General features: G+C 56.4%; 1 protein-coding gene across 1 annotated transcript in view; it reads right to left on the bottom strand.

The window, feature by feature from the left end:
- LOC137412634 (secretagogin-like) overlaps window positions 1-22,866 on the bottom strand; it is a 187,026-nt gene that overhangs the window by 14,584 nt on the left and 149,576 nt on the right. Inside the window, exons 8-9 of the mRNA XM_078785138.1 lie at window positions 20,047-20,092; window positions 19,177-19,236 (exon numbers count right to left, since the gene is read on the bottom strand). Coding sequence (XP_078641264.1) covers window positions 19,177-19,236; window positions 20,047-20,092 — 106 coding nt within the window. The remainder of the gene's footprint in view (window positions 1-19,176; window positions 19,237-20,046; window positions 20,093-22,866) is intronic.

The following is a 22,866-nucleotide window of genomic DNA, read 5'->3' as shown; positions in this document are numbered from 1 at the left end:
ATGTTGAGGTCTTGCGGTCCCATTTTACATTACGTGGAATTTCCATGGGTCTTTGCCAATTTATGCACGGTCTTTAAACTAGAGCATCACTCGGTAGTGCGCACACCTCCACCAGGTTGAACAGTTTACGTTTTGTATCCCACTGAGAGGTCGGATCTGGATTCGGACCTGAACCAAAATCTAATCGGCTTGTTCTTGTCAACTACCCATAAACCCACATACATTTTGCCTTTTAAAATATCAGGCTATATATGTATATGTATATATATGTATATATATATCGTTTCGGCCCTGTCACTCAATGTGAAGAATCACTTCAATATTTAAAAAAATTCTCGTATCCGTAACTGGATTCAGATCTTCACCAAAATCGAATCGATTCTTCCTTGCCACACATCCGACCTGTCCGCGAGGTTTCGTTGTAATCCGTTCACAACGTTTTGAGATGTCCTGCTATATATCGGTTTTTGGCGAATCTTTCAATGGTGAAGATCACCTGAAATAATTCTCAGATTCATGTGTGGATTGAAATCTTCACCAAAATCTAATGATTTCGTCCTCGTCACACACCCAACCTGTCCACCAATTTTCATCTGAATCCGTACACAACTTGACAGACGTACAGACAAACAAACAGACAAGGGTGAAAGCATAACCTCCATCCACTTTTCTTGGCAGAGGTAAAAAAAAACAAGTCCAAAAGTCTAACAGCGGCGTAGCTGGGCTTGTAAAACATTATAAACCACAAACACACATGATTAGATTTTTAAACAGTCGCTAATGCTGTTTATAGCATTAAACAAAGAAATTTGGTGGAATCCCGACATCCATGAGGTAAATTTTACTTACAGAACTGAAGGAAGATCTACTGTAATCCATATACCCCACAATGGTTGGAGGTGTGCTCATTTACCAAGCTGCTAGCTAGCGCTTGCCAAGCCAGCCGTTCCTTAACGGTTTTGAATGGAGTGCTTGCTCGAATGCTTAGACCACTTGGCGATCTATCCACAAGAAACTTGGTAAATGAACACACACCCAATGTTCTTGAGACCCGACCATAGATCGACTGTAATCTACATATATTATAGGACCCCAAAGAGGAATGAGCCTTTCTGCAGCTCCTGTAGTGAGCGGGTGTAGGCCTCCTAGTAAATTAAAATGTCGTTCGGTGGAGCAGCCGTCGTAATGACATCATCGACATAATGACGTAACGAACACAAATCTGATATATTTTAACTTCCAGTCCGTTTGCAGTCACTACGAAGGGATTAGTGTTACGATTAGATTTACTGTGGCGGACACAAAAGCCCACTGGCGTGGTGACATCATCCCGCGCACCAAGTGGGCGGTGGCCACGCCCGAGGGGTAGGCGTGGCCTCATGATATACACCGGGCGCCCAGCCCGGAGCGGGCCAGTGTTACAGTGAGCTCCTACAATAAAGATGTTTATAAGTTACCGCTTGTCCGCTTCCTCCTTGCTCGCAAGCAGCGCGCGTAACGCCGCGCATTACTGGTGACCCCCTCGACGTTGGATCTGCCGGAGTGATCCTTCCACACGCGACGCCATTGCCATGGCCAACTTCGTCAAACTTCCGGAATTTTGGGAGGCTCAGGCCGAAGTCTGGTTCGTCCAGGCCGAAGCCCAATTTCAGCTTCGGCGCCTCACCGGCGATGACACGCGCTATTGCCACGTCGTCGCCTCCCTCGGGCCCGGCACGGCCGCTCGAGTTGTGTCCGTCCTTCGCCACCCACCGGACGGCCACAAGTACGAGGCACTCAAGCGGCTACTCCTAGCCACGTTCGGCCTCACGGACGACGCACGGGCCGACCGCCTCCTGGATCTCCCCGAGCTCGGTGACACGCGCCCGTCGGTCCGAATGGACCATATGCTGTCACTGTTGGGCGACGAAGCCCCCGCTTCTCTATTCCGGGCGCTTTTCCGGCGCCAACTTCCAGCGCAGGTTCGCCTCGCGTTGGCCGGGACCGGGCTAACGGAACCCCGAGCATTGGCAGCCGAGGCGGACAGGTACTTCACCGCTTCGGACACGCGGGCGAGAGTCGGCGTGGCCGTCACGGCCCTCGAGGCTGATGTTGCTGATGCTGCTGATGCTGCTGTTCCACAGCATCAGCTTCTACAGCATACGCAGAATGTTCCACAGCATCAGCTTCTACAGCATACGCAGCATGCGTATACGCACCTCGTGAACGCCGCCACGCCCCGCCCACCGCCGCGGCGAAAACCGCCACCGCGGGGAAACCCGCCAACTCCACCGGCCTGGCGGAGCCAGCCGCGCTCCTCCAGCTCCACCACCTGGTGCTGGTTCCACGCCAAGTTCGGCCACGAAGCTCGGCAGTGTCATCCGCCATGCTCCTTCAACAGGTCGGGAAACGCCCGGGCCGGCGCTCAATAGTGGCGATGAGCGCCGGCCGTTCGAGCAGCCTGCTGTTCATAACGGACACCTTCTCCGGGCGCCGTTACCTGTGCGACACGGGAGCGCAGGTGAGTGTCATTCCCGCCGGCACGTCAGACAAGCACGCCGCGGGTGGGAGCCCCGCGCTGCTTGCCGCGAACGGGACGCCCATCCGTACGTACGGAAAACGCTGCCTCTCTCTGCGGTTTGGAGGGCAGGTTTTCCGATGGACGTTCGTCACCGCCGACGTGCCCATGGCACTGCTTGGCGCGGACTTCCTGTGCGCTAATGGGCTCCTGGTCGACGTCAAGCGCAGACGTCTTGTCCAGGCCGAGACGTTCAGCTCGCTCGCTTGTGGGTTGCCCAGCTCAACGAGCGGCTTGCCAAGCGGCTTGCCGAACGGTTCGGTTCCGGCCACGTTGGTCTGTACGCTTCCGGCAGCGGACGCATTCACCCGCCTCCTCGCCGGCTTCCCGGCCCTCACGCGGCCCACCTTCTCGGCGGGGGCCGTCAAGCACGGGGTGGCCCATCACATCCCCACCGTCGGGCCACCGGTCTATGCCCGGGCACGCCGCCTCGAGCCGACGAAGCTGGCGGTGGCAAAAGCGGCGTTCGCTACCCTGGAGCGACTCGGCATCGTTCGGCGCTCAGAGAGCGCTTGGGCGTCGCCGCTGCACATCGTGCCGAAGCCCGGCGGGGGATGGCGACCGTGCGGGGACTATCGCCGTCTCAATGACGCCACGACTCCCGACCGCTACCCCATCCCCCACATTCAGGACTTTTCCGCCCGTTTGGCGGGCAGGTCCTTCTTCTCGAAGGTGGACCTCATACGCGGCTACCATCAGGTCCCCGTCAGGCCGGAGGACGTCCCGAAGACGGCGGTCATCACGCCATTCGGACTCTTCGAGTTCCTGCGCATGCCCTTCGGTCTGAAGAATGCGGCTCAGGCGTTCCAGCGACTGATGGACAGCGTCCTGCGCGACTTGGATTTTGTCTACGTCTACCTGGACGATATCCTCGTCGCCAGCGCGTCCCGCGAAGAGCACCTACGCCACCTCCGCACGCTCTTCGAACGCCTGGGCCAGCATGGCCTGATTGTGAACCCCGCAAAGTGCCGGTTCGGCGCCGCCACAATCGATTTTCTGGGGCACCGTGTCACCAGGCACGGAGCCGTCCCCCTGCCGGCCAAGGTGGAGGCGGTGAAGGGGTTTCCGCGCCCCCGCACGATCAGAGGGCTGCAGGAGTTCCTGGGCATGGTGAACTTTTAACATCGGTTCCTGCCCCGTATCGCCCAGCTCCTGCGCCCCCTGCACGAAGCTCTCCGAGGTAAGCCGGGCAAAGGCGACGTTACCTGGACCGAGCAGATGGACACGGCGTTCACGGGCGCGAAGCTCGCCTTGGCTAACGCCACTATGCTCGCGCACCCGGCGCCCGATGCACCGATCGCCCTCACCACCGATGCCTCGGACTACGCGGTGGGCGCGGTGCACGAGCAATGGGTGCGTGGAGCTTGGCAACCGCTGGCGTTCTTTAGCCGGCAGCTTCGCCCGCCCGAACGCCGTTACAGTACCTTCGACCGCGAGTTGCTCGGACTTCACTTGGCAGTCAGGCACTTCCGCCATCTGCTCGAGGGCCGTGCGTTCACTGCCTTCGTCGACCACAAGCCGCTGATCTTCGTGATGGGCAAGGTCACCGAGCCGTGGTCGGCCCGGCAGCAGCGTCACCTCTCGGCCGTGTCCGAGTACACGACGGACATCCAGCACGTCGCGGGGAAGGACAACCCGGTGGCGGATTGCCTTTCCCGGGCCGTCGCCCACGCAGTCCACCTCGGCATCGACTATGCCCGGATGGCAGCGGACCAGGCCGCTGACCCCGACGTCCAGGCCTTGCGGACCGCCGTCACGGGCCTCCGCGTCACCGAGGTGCCGTTCGACGGCGCGGGCGCGGCCCTCTTGTGCGACGTCTCCCTCGGGCGTCCTCGCCCCATCGTGCCCGCGGGCTGGCAGCGCCAGGTGTTTGACGCCATCCACGGCCTGTCCCACCCGGGCGCGAGGGCCTCCCAAAGGCTGATCGCCGACAAGTTCGTCTGGCATGGCCTCCGGAAGGCTGTCCGCGGCTGGGCCAGGACGTGCCTCGCGTGCCAGCGCGCCAAGGTGCACCGGCACACCCAGGCCCCGTTGGCCCCGTTCACGGTGCCGGAACGCCGGTTTGACCACATCCACGTGGACCTGGTGGGACCTCTGCCCCCCTCGCGGGGTTTCACCTACGTCCTCACCATGGTGGACCGCACCACCCGGTGGCCGGAGGCCGTGCCCTTGGCGTCGACAACGGCGGCCGATGTCGCGCAGGCTTTCATCGCCACCTGGATCGCCCGGTTCGGCGCCCCCTCAGACATCTCATCCGACCGCGGCCCCCAGTTCACCTCGGAGCTCTGGGGGGCGGTTGCGCAGGGGCTCGGGGTCCGGCTGCACCGAACCACGGCCTACCACCCCCAGGCTAACGGCCTGTGTGAGCGATTTCACCGCTCATTGAAGGCCGCGCTCCGGGCCACCCTCCGCGACGGCGGCTGGGTCGACAGGCTCCCCTGGGTCCTGCTGGGCCTCCGGACGGCGCCCGAGGAGGACCTGCGCGCATCCGCGGCGGAGTTGGTCTTCGGGCAACCGCTGCGGGTGCCTGGGGAATTCCTCCCCGACTCCACGGCACCATGGTCCGCGGCACAGCAGCGCTCCGCTCTGCAAGAGACCGCCCAGAGGTTCGCCCCGGTGCCAACGGCATGCCACGGGCACCCACCGACGCATGTCGCCCCGGAGCTTCACGCGGCGGAGTACGTCTTCGTCCGCCACGATGCCCATCGGACACCACTGCAGCCCCCGTACGACGGGCCTTTCCGCGTGCTGGAGACCGGGGCGAAGCACTTCACCCTGGACATCGGCGGTACTCCTGACCGCGTTTCGGTAGACCGCCTCAAGCCGGCCCACCTCAATGTGGACCATCCACCGCCGGTGGCCTGACCCCCACGTCGGGGCCGCCCTCCTGCGGGCGGACCCCCGGCACCGCCCAGCCCCGCCGCCACGCCGCCCCCCGGTCCTGCACCCATCCTAGGGGCAGCCAGGGGCATCCCACCTGGCATCCCTGCACCCCGGACGCCGCCGATCGCCAGGGGGCGCTTCGGCCGGGTCATTCGTCTGCCCCGCAAACTGGCCCTCCAGGTGCGCGGGAATTCTGGGGGGGCGCGTGTGGCGGACACAAAAGCCCACTGGCGTGGTGACATCATCCCGCGCACCAAGTGGGCGGTGGCCACGCCCGAGGGGTAGGCGTGGCCTCATGATATACACCGGGCGCCCAGCCCGGAGCGGGCCAGTGTTACAGTGAGCTCCTACAATAAAGATGTTTATAAGTTACCGCTTGTCCGCTTCCTCCTTGCTCGCAAGCAGCGCGCGTAACGCCGCGCTTTATTACTATAATATTAACGTTACGTTATCATTATTTCAAAAATAATATGACTATCAAAAAACCGAGGCGAAATGGCGAATTCCTTACTTCCTCTGTTATTAATACATATTCGTGTTGAACACCGCTCATCATTGATCATGAACCATACACCGCTTCAATACATGAACTTTCCATTCACGACATTGGGATTAAAGTATTATGGTTATATTTACTATTAAAGCACGGCGTTACGCGCGCTGCTTGCGAGCAAGGAGGAAGCGGACAAGCGGTAACTTATAAGCGTCTTTATTTCAGGAGCTCACTGTAACACTAGCGCGCTCCGGGCTGCGCGCCCCATGTATATCCTCAGGCCACGCCTACCCCTCGGGCATGGCCCTCGCCCACTTGGTGCGCGGAATGATGTCACCACGCCAGTGGGCTTTCGTGTCCGCCACACGCGCCCCCCCCAGAATTCCCGCGCACCTGGAGGGCCAGTTTGCGGGGCAGACGGATGACCCGGCCGAAGCGCCCCCTGGCGATCGGCGGCGTCCGGGGTGCAGGGATGCCAGGTGGGATGCCCCTGGCTGCCCCTGGGATGGGTGCAGGACCGGGGGGCGGCGTGGCGGCGGGGCTGGGCGGTGCCGGGGGTCCGCCCGCAGGGGGGCGGCCCCGGCGCAGGGGTCGGGCCACTGGCGGTGGATGGTCCACGTCGAGGTGGGCCGGCTTGAGGCGGTCTACAGAAACGCGGTCAGGAGTACCGCCGATGTCCAGGGTGAAGTGCTTCGCCCCGGTCTCCAACACGCGGAAAGGCCCATCGTACGGGGGCCGCAGTGGTGTCCGGTGGGCATCGTGGCGGACGAAGACGTACTCCGCCGTGCGAAGCTCCAGGGCGACGTGCGTCGGTGGGTGCCCGTGGCATGCCGTTGGCACCGGGGCGAACCTCTGGGCGGTCTCTTGCAGAGCGGAGCGCTGCTGTGCCGCGGACCATGGTGCCGTGGAGTCGGGGAGGAACTCGCCCGGCACCCGCAGCGGTTGCCTGAAGACCAACTCCGCCGCGGATGCGCGCAGGTCCTCCTTGGGCGCCGTCCGGAGGCCCAGCAGGACCCAGGGGAGCCTGTCGACCCAGCCGCCGTCGCGGAGGGTGGCCCGGAGCGCGGCCTTCAATGAGCGGTGAAATCGCTCACATAGGCCGTTAGCCTGGGGGTGGTAGGCCGTGGTTCGGTGCAGCCAGACCCCGAGCCGCTGCGTGACCGCCCCCCAGAGCTCCGAGGTGAACTGGGGGCTGCGGTCGGACGAGATGTCTGAGGGGGCGCCGAACCGGGCGACCCAGGTGGCGATGAAAGCCTGCGCGACGTCCGCCGCCGTCGTCGATGCCAAGGGCACGGCCTCCGGCCACCGGGTGGTGCGGTCCACCATGGTGAGGACGTGGGTGAAACCCCGCGAGGGGGGCAGAGGTCCCACCAGGTCCACATGGACATGGTCAAACCGGCGTTCCGGCACCGTGAACGGGGCCAACGGGGCCTGGGTGTGCCGGTGCACCTTGGCGCGCTGGCACGCGAGGCACGTCCTGGCCCAGCCACGGACGGCCTTCCGGAGGCCATGACAGACGAACTTGTCGGCGATCAGCCTTTGGGAGGCCCTCGCGCCCAGGTGGGACAGGCCGTGGATGGCGTCAAACACCTGGCGCTGCCAGCCCGCGGGCACGATGGGGCGAGGCCGCCGGAGGGAGACGTCGCACAAGAGGGCCGCGCCCGCGCCGTCGAACAGCACCTCGGTGACGCGGAGGCCCGTGACGGCGGTCCGCAAGGCCTGGACGTCGGGGTCAGTGGCCTGGTCCGCTGCCATCCGGGCATAGTCGATGCCGAGGTGGACTGCGTGGGCGACGGCCCGGGAAAGGCAATCCGCCACCGGGTTGTCCTTCCCCGCGACGTGCCGGATGTCCGTCGTGTACTCGGACACCGCCGAGAGGTGACGCTGCTGCCGGGCTGACCACGGCTCGGTGACCTTGCCCATCGCGAAGATCAGCGGCTTGTGGTCGACGAAGGCCGTGAACGCACGGCCCTCGAGCAGATGGCGGAAGTGCCTGACCGCCAAGTGAAGCCCGAGCAACTCGCGGTCGAAGGTACTGTAACGGCGTTCGGGCGGGCGAAGCTGCCGGCTAAAGAACGCCAGCGGTTGCCAAGCTCCACGCACCCATTGCTCGTGCACCGCGCCCACTGCGTAGTCCGAGGCGTCGGTGGTGAGGGCGATCGGTGCATCGGGCGCCGGGTGCGCGAGCATGGTGGCGTTAGCCAAGGCGAGCTTCGCGCCCGTGAACGCCGTGTCCATCTGCTCGGTCCAGGTAACGTCGCCTTTGCCCGGCTTACCTCGGAGAGCTTCGTGCAGGGGGCGCAGGAGCTGGGCGATACGGGGCAGGAACCGATGGTAAAAGTTCACCATGCCCAGGAACTCCTGCAGCCCTCTGATCGTGCGGGGGCGCGGAACCCCTTCACCGCCTCCACCTTGGCCGGCAGGGGGACGGCTCCGTGCATGGTGACACGGTGCCCCAGAAAATCGATTACGGCGACGCCGAACCGGCACTTTGCGGGGTTCACAATCAGGCCATGCTGGCCCAGGCATTCGAAGAGCATGCGGAGGTGGCGTAGGTGCTCTTCGCGGGATGTGCTGGCGACGAGGATATCGTCCAGGTAGACGTAGACAAAATCCAAGTCACGCAGGACGCTGTCCATCAGTCGCTGGAACGCCTGAGCCGCATTCTTCAGACTGAAGGGCATCCGCAGGAACTCGAAGAGTCCGAATGGCGTGATGACCGCCGTCTTCGGGACGTCTTCCGGCCTGACGGGGACCTGATGGTAGCCGCGTATGAGGTCCACCTTTGAGAAGAAGGACATGCCCGCCAAACGGGCGGAAAAGTCCTGAATGTGGGGGACGGGGTAGCGGTCGGGAGTGGTGGCGTCATTGAGACGGCGATAGTCCCCGCACGGTCGCCATCTCCTGCCGGGCTTCGGCACGATGTGCAGCGGCGACGCACAAGCACTCTCCGAGCGCCGAACGATGCCGAGTCGCTCCAGGGTAGCGAACGCCGCTTTTGCCACCGCCAGCTTCGTCGGCTCGAGGCGGCGTGCCCGGGCATAGACCGGTGGCCCGACGGTGGGGATGTGATGGGCCACCCCGTGCTTGACGGCCCCGCTGAGAAGGTGGGCCGCGTGAGGGCCGGGAAGCCGGCGAGGAGGCGGGTGAATGCGTCCGCTGCCGGAAGCGTACAGATCAATGTGGCCGGAACCGAACCGTTTGGCAAGCCGCTTGGCAAGCTGCTCGGCGAGCCGCTCGACGAGCTGGGCAGCGCACAAGCGAGCGAGCTGAACGTCTCGGCCTGGACAAGACGTCTGCGCTTTACGTCGACCAGGAGCCCATTAGCGCACAGGAAGTCCGCGCCAAGCAGTGCCATGGGCACGTCGGCGGTGACGAACGTCCATCGGAAAACCTGCCCTCCGAACTGCAGAGAGAGGCAGCGTTTTCCGTACGTACGGATGGGCGTCCCGTTCGCGGCAAGCAGCGCGGGGCCCCCGCCCGCGGCGTGCTTGTCTGACGTACCGGCGGGAACGACACTCACCTGCGCTCCCGTGTCGCACAGGTAACGGCGCCCGGATAACGTGTCCGTTATGAACAGCAGGCTGCTCGAACGGCCGGCGCTCATCGCCACTATTGAGCGCCGGCCCGGGCGTTTCCCAACCTGTTGAAGGAGCATGGCGGATGACACTGCCGAGCCTCGTGGCCGAACTTGGCGTGGAACCAGCACCAGGTGGTGGAGCTGGAAGAGCGCGGCTGGCTCCGCCAGGCCAGTGGAGTTGGCGGGTTTCCCCGCGGTGGCGGTTTTCGCCGTGGCGGTGGGCGGGGCATGGCGGCGGTCACGAGGTGCGTATCAGCATGCTGTGTAAGCTGATGCTGTGGATCAGCATCATCAGCAGCATCAGCCTCGAACTCCGTGACGGCCGCAAAGTACCTGTGCGCCTCGGCTGCCAATGCTCGGGGTTCCGTTAGCACGGTCCCGGCCAATGCGAGGCGAACCTGCGCTGGAAGTTGGCGACGGAAAAGCGCCCGGAATAGAGAACCGGGGGCTTCGTCACCCAACAGTGACAGCATATGGTCCATTCGGACCGACGGGCGCGTGTCGCCGAGCTCGGGGAGATCCAGGAGGCGGTCGGCCCGTGCGTCGTCCGTGAGGCCGAACGTGGCTAGGAGTAGCCGCTTGAGTGCCTCGTACTTGTGGCCGTCCGGTGGGTGGCAAAGGACGGACACAACTCGAGCGGCCGTGCCGGGCCCGAGGGAGGCGACGACGTGGCAGTAGCGCGTGTCGTCGCCGGTGAGGCGCCGAAGCTGAAATTTGGCTTCGGCTTGGATGAACCAGACTTCGGCCTGGGCCTCCCAAAATTCCGGAAGTTTGATGAAGTTGGCCATGGCAATGGCGTCGTGTGTGGAAGGATCGCTCCGGCAGATCCAACGTCGAGGTCACCAGTAAAGCGTGGCGTTACGCGCGCTGCTTGCGAGCAAGGAGGAAGCGGACAAGCGGTAACTTATAAGCGTCTTTATTTCAGGAGCTCACTGTAACACTAGCGCGCTCCGGGCTGCGCGCCCCGTGTATATCCTCAGGCCACGCCCTCGGGCATGGCCCTCGCCCACTTGGTGCGCGGAATGATGTCACCACGCCAGTGGGCTTTCGTGTCCGCCACACTATATATATATATATTTTTTTTACGAAAACGATATACTACTGTATTAAGAAACCTGGGCTTAATTTGTCCGAAGCGGTCCGAAGATTAGTTATAACGCCTCAGGCCTATACGTACCATATTGTTGGAAGAGACGTAACGCCAATGCTTTCGATATTTGATGGTCATTTTAACAATCGGTTTGTTTGTGTTTCACACTGAATGAAAAACGTAAAGGTAGAGCATGGTGATTGTGATATATGACAGGTTCGACGATATGTTCGGCATGAACGGCATTAAAGTCAAAATGGCAGAGGGTGGAGAGTCAGCCGCTGCACCGCCGTAATGACATCAGACGTAATCACATCACCCTGTCATGTGACCAGATTCTTAGCTCTGATTGGTATACGTTTGAGGGGACATACATACATACATACATACATACATACATACATACATACGTACATACATACATACATACATACATACATACGGATGGACAAATACTGTTCTAGACGGCTCTGCCCGATGGGCTATGCTGTAAAAAAAAAGAAGGTTATTTCACTTCATTTGTTTTGTTATAATCTTTGAACCGTGTGATGTAGAGCGGAAGAAATGGCAACACTGTGACCAGCATTGGGAATTCATGGCATGTTACCTGTGTCATCTTACCCCTTCAGTTACAGTCATGGTGTCTTCCGTACAATGCAGAACAACCTGTTTGTATCGTCAAGCGTTATTATAAGACCGAAAATGTCGTTCAGACACAGTGAGATTTTTTGTGAACAAGTCAACTGCAGACGCACACCATACAACAACAACAACAACAACAACATGCATTTGAAAGGCCATTTTCCCTGCTAGAGCGGGGGTTAGCCTTGCGGTCCCCATGACAATCTTCTCCATTTTGCCCTATTTTCTGCATCTCTCCTTGTTAACCCCCTTGCCCGCATTTCTTCTTCCACCATCTTTAGCCAAGTCTTTCTCGGTCTTCCCCATCTTCTACTTCCTTCTACATTCATTTCCATCACTCTTCTCAACCAGTCACTTTCATCCTTCCTCAACACATGACCAAACCATCTCAACCTGTTCCTCTTCACAGCATCAATCACAGGCTCTATTCCCATCATCTTTCGCAATTCATCATTTGTCTTCCTCTCTCTCAACGATACTCCGCACATCCGTCGAACCATTCGCATTTCCACCCTTTCCAACCTTCGTTGCTGCTCTATGTTCATTACCCATGTCTCGCTCCCATAAATCATAACACTTCTCACACATGCAGCACACACCTTTCCCTTCAGCTTCAACGACACTCCCCTCATCATCAGCACGCCACTCAATTCCCGAAACTTCTTCCATGCACATCTCACTCGAGCAACCGTTGCCGAGTCTGATCCACCTTCTCCATTCAGCATGTCTCCGAGGTAGCAAAATGTTTTCACACCTTCCAGCTTCACGCCGTCTCCAAGATCCAACTCAACATTTCCTCCATCTGCAGCTCCCTCTGTGCACACCTTACATTTGAATGTAGCTGCCACACTGGTTAATGACCCTCTCAGACCACTACATTTTTGATGAACCCACTCAGCACACATTGTACACTGAATGGAGTTCACTCCGACACCCTTCCTACACACAGCACAGGGCCACTTCCCAGTTCTTTCCACCTCACCACATGCTTTACCACTTGCCATCACCTTCGTCTTTCCGATATTCACCTTCAGACCTTTTGTCTCCATACATTCCTTCCACATGTTCATCTTTTCCTTCAGTCCATCCATACTTTCCGCAATCAACACCAGATCATCTGCATACAACTCCCACGGTAAACCCTCCTTTACGTTCTGAGCCAGCACCTCCATCACAGCTACAAGTAGTAGTGGACTTAGTACCGACCCCTGATGCACTCCCACCTTCACCTCAAACTCACCACTATTCCCGTCCTTCGTCCTTACAGCTGTGCGCGCTCTTTTGTACATTGCCATCACTACTCTGATCAACCATTCCTCCACTCCTAACTTCCTCAATGCCCATGTCAATACTTTGCGTGGAACCCGATCGAATGCTTTCTCTAGATAAACAAACCCAAGAAACAACTTCTTCCTCTTCTCCATGTACTTCTCCTGCAACTGCCTCACAACACACACCATAGAGGTCTGATTATGGTTTTGATCAACAAATTTGAACGTACAGGTGACGAAGGACAATTTGATAGTTAACAGCAGAAATAAATGAGTTTGCACGAAGAACTTTTTCCTAACAAGATTCAAATGCCGAAAACTTTTAGCATTATGGAAATGATAAAGATTGCTGGGTTGATTTTTGTGGTCAGTAGGTACGATGACGAATGGACCATGGTGGAGCCTGTCATGTATGAAGCTGCAAATATTCACCGTTGCATCCCTACACCGGGACCGCATTGTATCCCTACACCGGGACCGCATTGTATCCCTACACCGGGACCGCATTGTATCCCTACACCGGGACCGCATTGTATCCCTATGCCCCAGCTCGGATGGTGCTGAGGTGAATCGGGCCTGTATCGGCAGAGTGAATAAACGTGTATGACAATTGATCGTAGTTTGTCGAGATACCTTACATGGCGACGAGGATAAACATCTAGACCATGACTTATTTCGGCCATATCGATGAATTCGACCCTCATGAGGGAGATTTTGACACGTATTCTGAGCGGTTGTCTTTTTACTTCGAGGCGAACGACATCGCGACCAAAGCCCGGATGAAGGTCGTCTTCCTGTCCGTTTGCGGAGGTGAGACGTTCACACTTGTTAAAAACCTGATTCGGCCTCGGACAATCCAGGAGCTCACGTCTGCAGAGCTCAAGGCCGCTTTGAAGGAACATCCATCTCCTTCAGTCATCCTGTGTCGGTTTAATTTTTACATGTGCAGACAGCATCAAGGTCAGTCGATCGCAGACTTCATTGCACACCTCAAAAAAATGTCACATCTGTGTGAGTTTGGGGACACGATTGACGACATGCTCCGTGATTTGGTAGTGGTTGGCATGTCCGATGTCCGCACTCGTAGACACCTGCTTGCTGAGAGAAGACTGACGTTCCAAAATGTCAGAGACACCGCCATTTCCATGGAAAGTGCTGAACGCAACGCTACCAGCATCGGTGCCACTCGCTCGTCTGGTACCAGCCCTGCTGTGAATCGGTTGGATCATGTTCGGCCAAAACGTTGGAACAAGGCTTCTCGTCAGAAGCCAGTGCAGTCTCAAACACACAACAAATGTTTTCGGTGCAACGGAAAGCACCCTCCGGAGTCGTGTCGGTTCAAAGATGCCACCTGCCATTTTTGTTCGAAAACTGGCCATATTGCTCCAGCTTGCATCACTCGCAAATCGGGAAAAGGGAAAGCTGCTGACAAGATTCATCAGTTTATCGGTTCGGAGGAACCTGAGCTTGACCAGGTGAGCTCTGTTTCCGACAACTCAGAATCGTATGACCTGCTTCATATTGATTCTCACCATAGGCGGCACCCTCTTCTTGCCACTGTTGTCGTCAACAATCGACCATTGCAAATGGAGGTCGACACTGGTGCTGCCGTCTCGCTCATCAGCCATGCTGTTTTCACAAACCTGTGGAGTGATGCTGACCGACCCCATCTGAAACCTACTACCTATGGACTCTCCACCTATACAGGTGAGAAGATTGTTCCCTGCGGTACATGTGACGTCACGGTGGGCTACGATAACCGAGAGTTTCACCTACCCCTGATCGTCATTCCTGGAAAGGGCCCTTCCTTACTCGGCAGGAACTGGTTGAGCATAATTCGACTGAAGTGGAAAAGCATTCATCAACTCCGGGCAGCCAACGTTTCTCCTACCGCAGCATACACACTCAAAAATGTGCTGGATACGTACCCGGATGTCTTCAAGGATGAGCTTGGAACCTTGAAAGGACATACGGCTAAAGTCAGTGTTGACCGGGATGCCAATCCTATATTTTGCAGAGCTCGCCCAGTCCCTTTCGCCCTGCGGGAGCGGATTGACAAGGAACTGGATCATCTTGAAAATCTGGGGATCATCGAGCGAATCCAGTATGCCGAATGGGCGGCGCCCATCGTTCCGGTCATAAAATCGGACCAGTCCATCCGCATATGTGGAGATTATAAAATGACCGTGAACAGGTGTTCTTCATTGGATAAATATCCAATCCCGAGGATCGAAGACCTCTATGCTCGTCTCACGGGAGGCAAGACTTTTACGAAACTCGATCTCAAATCCGCCTATCTACAGCTCCGCTTGGACGAGAATTCGAAACAGTATCTTACCATCAACACGCATCGTGGGTTGTACAGGTACCACCGACTCAGTTTTGGAGTGAAATCTGCACATGGAATTTATCAGCGTGTCATGGACAGTTTGTTTGCCGCCGAACACAACGCCGTTTGTTACCAGGATGATATTCTGGTTACTGGTCGTACGGATGCGGAACATCTACAAAACCTGGAGAGAGTTCTGAAGAAGATTTCGGACTCCGGCCTACGTTTGCGTCGAGACAAGTGCAAGTTTATGGTGCCATCAGTCACGTACCTGGGTCATACGATTGATGCCGAGGGTCTACACCCGACAGATGAGAAATTCTGAGCTATCAAGGATGCTCCTGCTCCACGAGATGTGACCGAATTGAAGTCATACCTCGGTTTGCTTCAGTTCTATGGTCGTTACATCCCGAATGTGACCGACGTTTTGGGCCCCCTTTATCGGCTTTTGAGGAAAGGAGTCTCCTGGAGCTGGGGATCCAATGAACAATCAGCATTCCAGACCTCTAAGGATCTGCTCAAATCGTCCAATGTTCTCGTTCATTTTGATCCAGAGAAGGATCTTGTGCTGACATGCAATGCCTGTCGGTATGGAGTGGGGAGTGTATTATCACACGTGATGCCTGATGGTACGGAAAGACCGGTTGCATTTGCATCCAGAACGTTGTCCCCGGCAGAGAAGAACTATTCCCAACTTGACAAGGAAGGATTGGGAATCGTTTTCGGCGTCAGCAAATTTCGCCAGTACCTTCTTGGACATCATGTCACGATTCGCACTGATCACAAGCCGCTGATCAGTCTGTTTGGTCCAACTAAGGCGACATCTGACACACTACCGCCCAGGATCATCCGCTGGTCCCCGTTTCTCGCTGCTTATGACTACACCATATGTTATAAGCCCGGTTCGTCTATCACAAATGCAGATGCCATGAGTCGGTTACCCCTTCCAGAATCCGTTGATGATTCGCCTACACCAGGATCCATTATCGCACTGATGGATCATCTGGAAGATTGTGCTGTCGATTCCGGCCAGATCCGCACTCATACTCGACGAGACCCCGTTCTGTCCAGAACTGTCCAGGCTGTACAGCTTGGATGGCATTTGCTACCTGAGGGTGACCCAGATTTTGCGGCTTTTAAAGCACGTAAAAACGAACTCAATGTGGAAAATGGTTGCCTACTCTGGGGATGTCGTGTCGTGATCCCCAAAAAATCTGCGTTCCAGGTTCATGGATGAAATCCATGACTGTCACCCCGGGATTGTGAAGATGAAGTCACTCGCTAGAAACTATGTGTGGTGGCCGAATCTTGATGCTGATATCGAACATCATGTTCAACATTGTTACCCCTGCCAGAGCACCCGGAATACACCTGCGAAAGTGCCACTGCATCCCTGGGAATGGCCCAGCGAACCGTGGCATCGCCTACATCTCGATTATGCCGGGCCTATTAACGGCAGCATGATTCTAATAATTACGGACGCGCACACAAAATGGATCGATGCCTATGTGATGCGTGGTACTACGTCAGCCATTGTCATCGAAAGACTCAGACGCTGTTTCGCCACTCATGGTCTGCCCAGGATGATCGTGAGTGATAACGGTTCGTGTTTTTCCAGTACCGAGTTTGCCGAGTTCACACGTCATCGGAACAGCATCAAACATAAGTTTGTCAGCCCACATCACCAGGCTTCAAATGGCTTGGCCGAACGATCCGTGGGAATCATCAAATCCGGATTGCAGAAACTTCAGGAGGGAACCCTGGAAACAAAGCTTTCTCGTCTCCTGTTCAAATACCGCATCACGCCACAATCAACAACCGGTGCAGCTCCGTCTGAGTTATTGATGAAACGACACTTGAGATCGATACTTGACAATCTCAAACCAGACATATCGTCAAATGTTTATCAGAGCCAGCTTAATCAAAAGTTGGTGCACGATAAGTCGTCCAACAGTCGATGTATCAACATTGGAGATCCAGTGTTTGCCCGAAATTTTGGTGCAGGTGCGACGTGGCTACCGGGGGACATCATCGAGAAGCCAGGTCCACTGTCCTGCATGATTCGTCTGCAGGACGGCCGCGAAATTCGTCGACATCAGGACCACATAACCTACCGTCACTGTGAGTCGATGGAGCCTGCAGCATCGTCACAGTCAGGACAACATTTCGACCCGCCACTGCCGGAGATCGTCGTGGCCGCTCCAGCCGGCTCGGATGCCCCGAAAACCTCTGTGAACGCTACACCCTTCGTGGAGACCAAAGGAATCACCTCGGACTCTGTATCCACTGGTACACCGCGACGCTCAATGCGTGAGAGAAAAGCACCCGACTGGTTGAATCTTTGAAGATGTTTTTTTTCACGGTGACACATGTTCTATTTTCACAGTGACACATGTTCTATTTTCACGTATTTTCATTATTCTCAAAATCGTTTGCACACATATTTTCACATGTTTTGGAAATGTTGCTTTTGAAATGTCAATTCTTGAAATCTAGCACGTATTGCTCTTGGTAATTTTGGACTTAAAGGGGAGGATGTCATGTATGAAGCTGCAAATATTCACCGTTGTATCCCTACACCGGGACCGCATTGTATCCCTACGCCCCAGCTCGGATGGCGCTGAGGTGAATCGGGCCTGTATCGGCAGAGTGAATAAACGTGTACGACAATTGATCGTAGTTTGTCGAGATACCTTACAAGCCGATTTCGTTAACAGGTGAAGAACATCTCCCTCGATCTGAACTGTTACGTTAATAAACAAAACATGTGATTGTGGGTTAAGGAAAACCCTCACGACCTCTAGATCCTTTATGCTGCACCGTGTAGTACCCACTCTCATCTGCAGGTATCGTCCGCCCCGCTTTCCTCGGTCAGACAGTTACCTCCAACTCTTACCTTGAACTACTGCAGGATATGGTTATACGTCTCATCTGGAGAACTCTGGCGTGCATCTGCTGGATAACATTATTCCAGCATGGCGGGGCTAGGCCACACACTGCTAATATGATGGTGGATTACTTGAATACTCCTTTTGGCATTCTGACGGCCTTGATTAAACCTTACTATTATTTGACATATTATTAGATTTTTCGGGATCCCTCTATGTCAATAACATTCAACCCAAATAAAGCCAATGGAAATATAACGCAACAAACCCGGGCAGTATATAATCAGCAGAGGCCTGCAGGCCTAATGTATTAGGCCCACCAGAAAACCAAGATGGAGGCCATATAATTTTGTCTCGGTGCTATGGTGGGTGGAGTCAAGCAACAGATATGGGTGTGGTCCGGCGGGTGTCCAACCAATGGGTGCACATTTCAAAATTTGCCCCTCCTCCACAACAACAACAGCAGCAGCAGCACAAAGCTCTTGTTGACCTCGAGTAAAAACTCTTTACTTTGGACTGTATAACTGTATTCTAATATACATTTCAACTGTTCTGGAATATTGTTCTCCCCTCTGGGCCGGTGCTCCTGCCTCACACCTAGCTCGGCTTCACGCTGTTGAAACCAAAGCTTTCATATCATTGGAATCTCCCGCGATGTAGCTATCTCCGAGGGCCTTTCACTCACTCACCGCAGGCAGGTTGGTGGTCTTTCTGTCTTCTACCGACTCCTCTCCGGCCTTGCTCCCCCAGCTCTCTCTGTGCTCTGTCCCCCTAATATTCCTAGAGGGTGCACAAGATCTGCCAGCAACCCTCTTATGGTTAAACTGCCAAAATCAAGAATCTCTGCTCACCTTCACTCTTTCATTCCTCTTTTTTCCCGCCTCTGGAACTAACTCCCTCACTCTCTTCAATCCCACTCCTCCCTCCAGGTCTTTATAACAGCTGTTCACCACCATCTTATCTTCCCCCAACCAAAACCTTGATCTTTTCTACCCCCGCTAATTCACCCCAGATACACTTTTTTGAAATTCCGACTTCTTTCCTGGAAGTCCTAGCAGTGTCCATGTGTTTTATACCTCTCCCCCCACCCCCCATTTCCCACACCTCCTTCCCCCAAGCCCCCTCCCGCCCACAGATCTCCCGATGTCTCTGCTCTCAAATGTTGTGTTTGTGTGCTTCCCCCTCTCCTCATCTTGTCTCCCGCTCCCTTTATTTTATGTTTTGTGTGTCGGTTTTTTTGTCATTAATGTTAGCTCTTACACGAGCCTCGATCTTGTATGCAAAAAATAAAAATAAAAATAAAAAATAAAAATAATGTAAGTACAATTTTTCAGAAAATGTAAAACAATTTTTAATGTGCCGTCCTTTTTGAAGGACCCTGGATGTATTCGTTTAGCCCATATAATGCAGCACAACAGGTGTTTCAGTGATGATTGATCTTACCAGATCATAGTGGGCAAAGATCTTCTCAAAGTCCCTCCGTCGCTGCTCCTGGCCAGAATCCTATAGGTATAAACAGAGTAGGTGGTGAGGAAAAAGGGAGAGGAAATAGATGATTAGAAATATGGGGACAGGTTTAAGAGAGAATGGGGTTTATTGCTGTCGGGTCTTCTTCTTTCATATAAGCAGCACATGTCTGCTGTTGCATCACTGCTGAGGGCAATGCTGATGCACCGCTCCCTGCAGGTTAGCACAGGAATTTGTAATTCGTTTAGGGTGCTGGTGATAACCCACCTACTCCCTGTGAAAGACAACATGGGATTTTTAATGTCCACCAACTAGACAGAACACCCCACTTAACATCCCTGTGAAACACCAAGATGATGGTTTACAGTCAGGTCGGGAATTGAACCCCGGCTGTGAGTAGAGTACACCTAGCTCTGAGATATTAGGCTAGTCCTATGGTAGATCATCGGATGTATTACTAAATACATAGACATGGCAGATCGACATCAACCCGAGCCTCCTCTCCCACTGTATGCACAATGTACACACTGGCCTAACTTCCATCCCCAAATCCTCGCTCCTCCGATGTGTACGTAATAAATAGATGATCCCATAGTGATTAGAGCACACCAAACCCCTCCTCCCCCAACCCATCCCGTTGTCAATCACAGAGAGAGTACACCCCATTGTGATGTTCCAAAATTCATGCCTTTATAGAGGAGACCCAGCCATGATCTATTACGGCTGATGTAGTTGTTTGGGAAGTGACCACAATTTAGTTCACAAGAGGGATTGTTAGCTCGGCTGTCCGAGTTATCCAGGTTAATATTTTGTCGGATGAATGAGGAAACCCACCGAGTGACCCACCTCCATACGGAACTGCAGCAGGAAGTTGTCCTGAACAGACAGGATACTGCGGAAACAAAATCGGTTTGTAATGAACTCGGACTGACGTGTACAGTGCCTTCGGAAAGTATTCACACCCCTCGACTTTCTTCACAATTTGTCGTGTTACAGCCTGAATTTATAATGGATGAAATTGACACTGAACTACACATAATACCCATAATGTCAAAATGGAATATTTTTTAGAATTTATTCCAAATTAATTAAAAATGACATTGTGGCGGGCACAAAGGACAATAATTCCGCGCACCAGTGGGTGGCGTGAGCGTCCAGGCGGGGAACGAAAGCGCATGCCCTGCCTTTCGACCGATCGGCCACGCCCGGGAACAAGGCGTGGCCTCGGGACATATATGCGGGCTCTAAGCTCGAGCCCGCCCAGTGCTGAAGTGCAAGCTCTTAATAAAGACTCTGTTTGTACCAACGCGTTGTGGCCTACCTCTCTGGCAATCGAGTCGTGTGTGCACAGCACCACACTGGTGACCCCGATTGGTTCAGCCGTTGCTGACCCCCGAACGCGCCATGGCTACCAACGCCGTCGCCGTCAAACTCCCGGAGTTTTGGGAAGCACAAGCCGACGTTTGGTTTGTGCAGGCCGAAGCTCAATTTCAGCTCCGAGGCATCACGGCAGACGAGACCTGGTACTACCACGTGGTTGCCACCCTCGGGCCCGGCACTGCCGCCCGAGTCGTGTCCATCCTTTGGCGCCGCCGGGCGACAACAAGTACGAGGCGCTTAAACATCTCCTCCTCGCCACGTTCGGGCTCACGGAGATCGAACGGGCCGACCGCCTCCTGGACCTTCCCGCCCTCGGCGACACACGACCATCCATCGGGATGGATTACATGCTGTCGCTGCTTGGAGACCAGTGCCCGGATTTCTTGTTTCGTGCGCTTTTCCTCCGCCAGCTACCGATACAGGTGCGCCTCGCGCTGGCTGGTTCCAAAATCACGGAACCCCGTGACCTGGCCGGAGAGGCCGACAAGTTTTTCGCGGCCTGCGACACGCGGTCGGTTTACGGTGCTGCCATAGTGGATCCTGGGGCAGAGGCTACAGCGCCCCCGGCTTCCCTCGTGGCCGCTGCTGCACCCCGCCCACTACCGCCGCCGCCACCACCACGGCCGCCGTGGCCTTCACCGCCGCAAACCTGGTGCGACTACCACGGCAGGTTCGGCCGCAAGGCTAAAACGTGTCGCCCGCCGTGCTCTTTTGACGGGTCGGGAAACGAACGGGCCGGCGCTCATTAGCGGCCCTGAGCGTCGGCCATTCCGGCAGCCTCCTGTTCATCACGGACACCTTGTCCGGGCGCTGTTTCCTTTGCGACACAGGAGCGCAGGTAAGCGTCCTCCCCGCCTCCACGTCCGACAAGCAAGCCACAGGCCGGGGTCCCGCTTTGCTTGCCGCCAACGGTACACCCATCCGCACATTCGGGAAGCGTTGCCTCTCACTGCGGTTTGGAGGGCAGCGCTTTCAATGGTCGTTCATGACCGCCAGCGTGCCAATGGCCCTGCTGGGCGTGGACTTCCTATGTGCGCATGGGCTGTTGGTCGACGTGAAGCGCAGACATCTCGTCCAGGCCGAAACCTTCAGCTCGCTCGCTTGTTTGCTGAGCGGCTCGTTGAGCGGCTCACTGAGTGGCTCACCGAGCAGCTTGCCAAGCAGCTTGCTGGAAGGTTCCGTCCCGGCGAGTTTAGTTTGCACGCTTCCAGCAGCGGACGACTTTATCCGCCTCCTAGCCAGTTTCCCGGCCCTCATGCGGCCCACCTTCTCAGCGGTGGCCGTTCAACACGGGGTGGAGCACCATATACCCACAGTCGGGCCGCCGGTCTACGCCCGGGCACGCCGACTCGAACCCACGATGCTCACCATGGCGAAAGCGGAGTTTGCCACGCTGGAGCGGCTGGGGATCGTACGGCGCTCCAACAGCGCTTGGGCTTCTCCTCTGCACATTGTGCCGAAGCCCGGCGGGGGATGGCGGCCGTGTGGGGACTACCTCCGGCTCAACGATGCCACCACCCCCAACCGCTACCCGGTCCCGCATATCCAGGACTTTTCCGCCCGGTTGGCAAACACGACCGTGTTTTCCAAGGTGGACCTCATCCGGGGCTACCACCAGGTCCCCGTACAACCGGACGATGTCCCGAAGACGGCCGTCATCACCCCTTTCGGCCTCTTTGAGTTCCTGAGAATGCCTTTCGGGTTGAAGAATGCGGCCCAGGCATTCCAACGGCTTATGGACAGCGTCTTGCGTGACTTACCTTTCCTCTTTGTCTACCTGGACGACATCCTAGTCACGAGCGCGTCCCGGGCGGAGCACCTGCTCCACCTCCGCACGCTTTTCGAATGCCTGGGCCAGCATGGCCTAATCATCAACCCCGCAAAGTGCCGTTTCGGCGTCGCCACCATCGACTTCTTGGGGCACCGCATCACCAGGCACGGGGCCGTCCCTTTACCGGCCAAGATGGAGGCGGTCAGGGATTTCCCGCGACCCCGCATGATCAAGGGGCTCCAGGAGTTCCTGGGCATGGTAAATTTTTACCACCGCTTCGTGCCCCACGTCGCTCAGCTCCTCCGCCCCCTGCACGAGGCCCTCCGGGGCAAGCCGGGCAAAGGTGACATCGCCTGCTCGGAGCCGATGGCCACGGCGTTTGCGGGCGCAAAGCTGGCCCTGGCCAACGCCACCATGCTGGCGCACCCGGCGCCCGATGCGCCGATCGCCCTCACTACCGACGCGTCGGACTACGTGGTGGGCGCGGTGCACGAGCAGTGGGTGCGTGGTGCTTG

This window comes from Myxine glutinosa, chromosome 9, assembly GCF_964187855.1.
Source record: "Myxine glutinosa chromosome 9, kmMyxGlut1.1, whole genome shotgun sequence".
Taxonomy (NCBI): Eukaryota; Metazoa; Chordata; class Myxini; order Myxiniformes; family Myxinidae; genus Myxine; species Myxine glutinosa.
The sequence above is the reverse complement of the archived record's forward strand: the minus strand, read 5'-3'. Positions and strand labels throughout refer to the sequence as shown.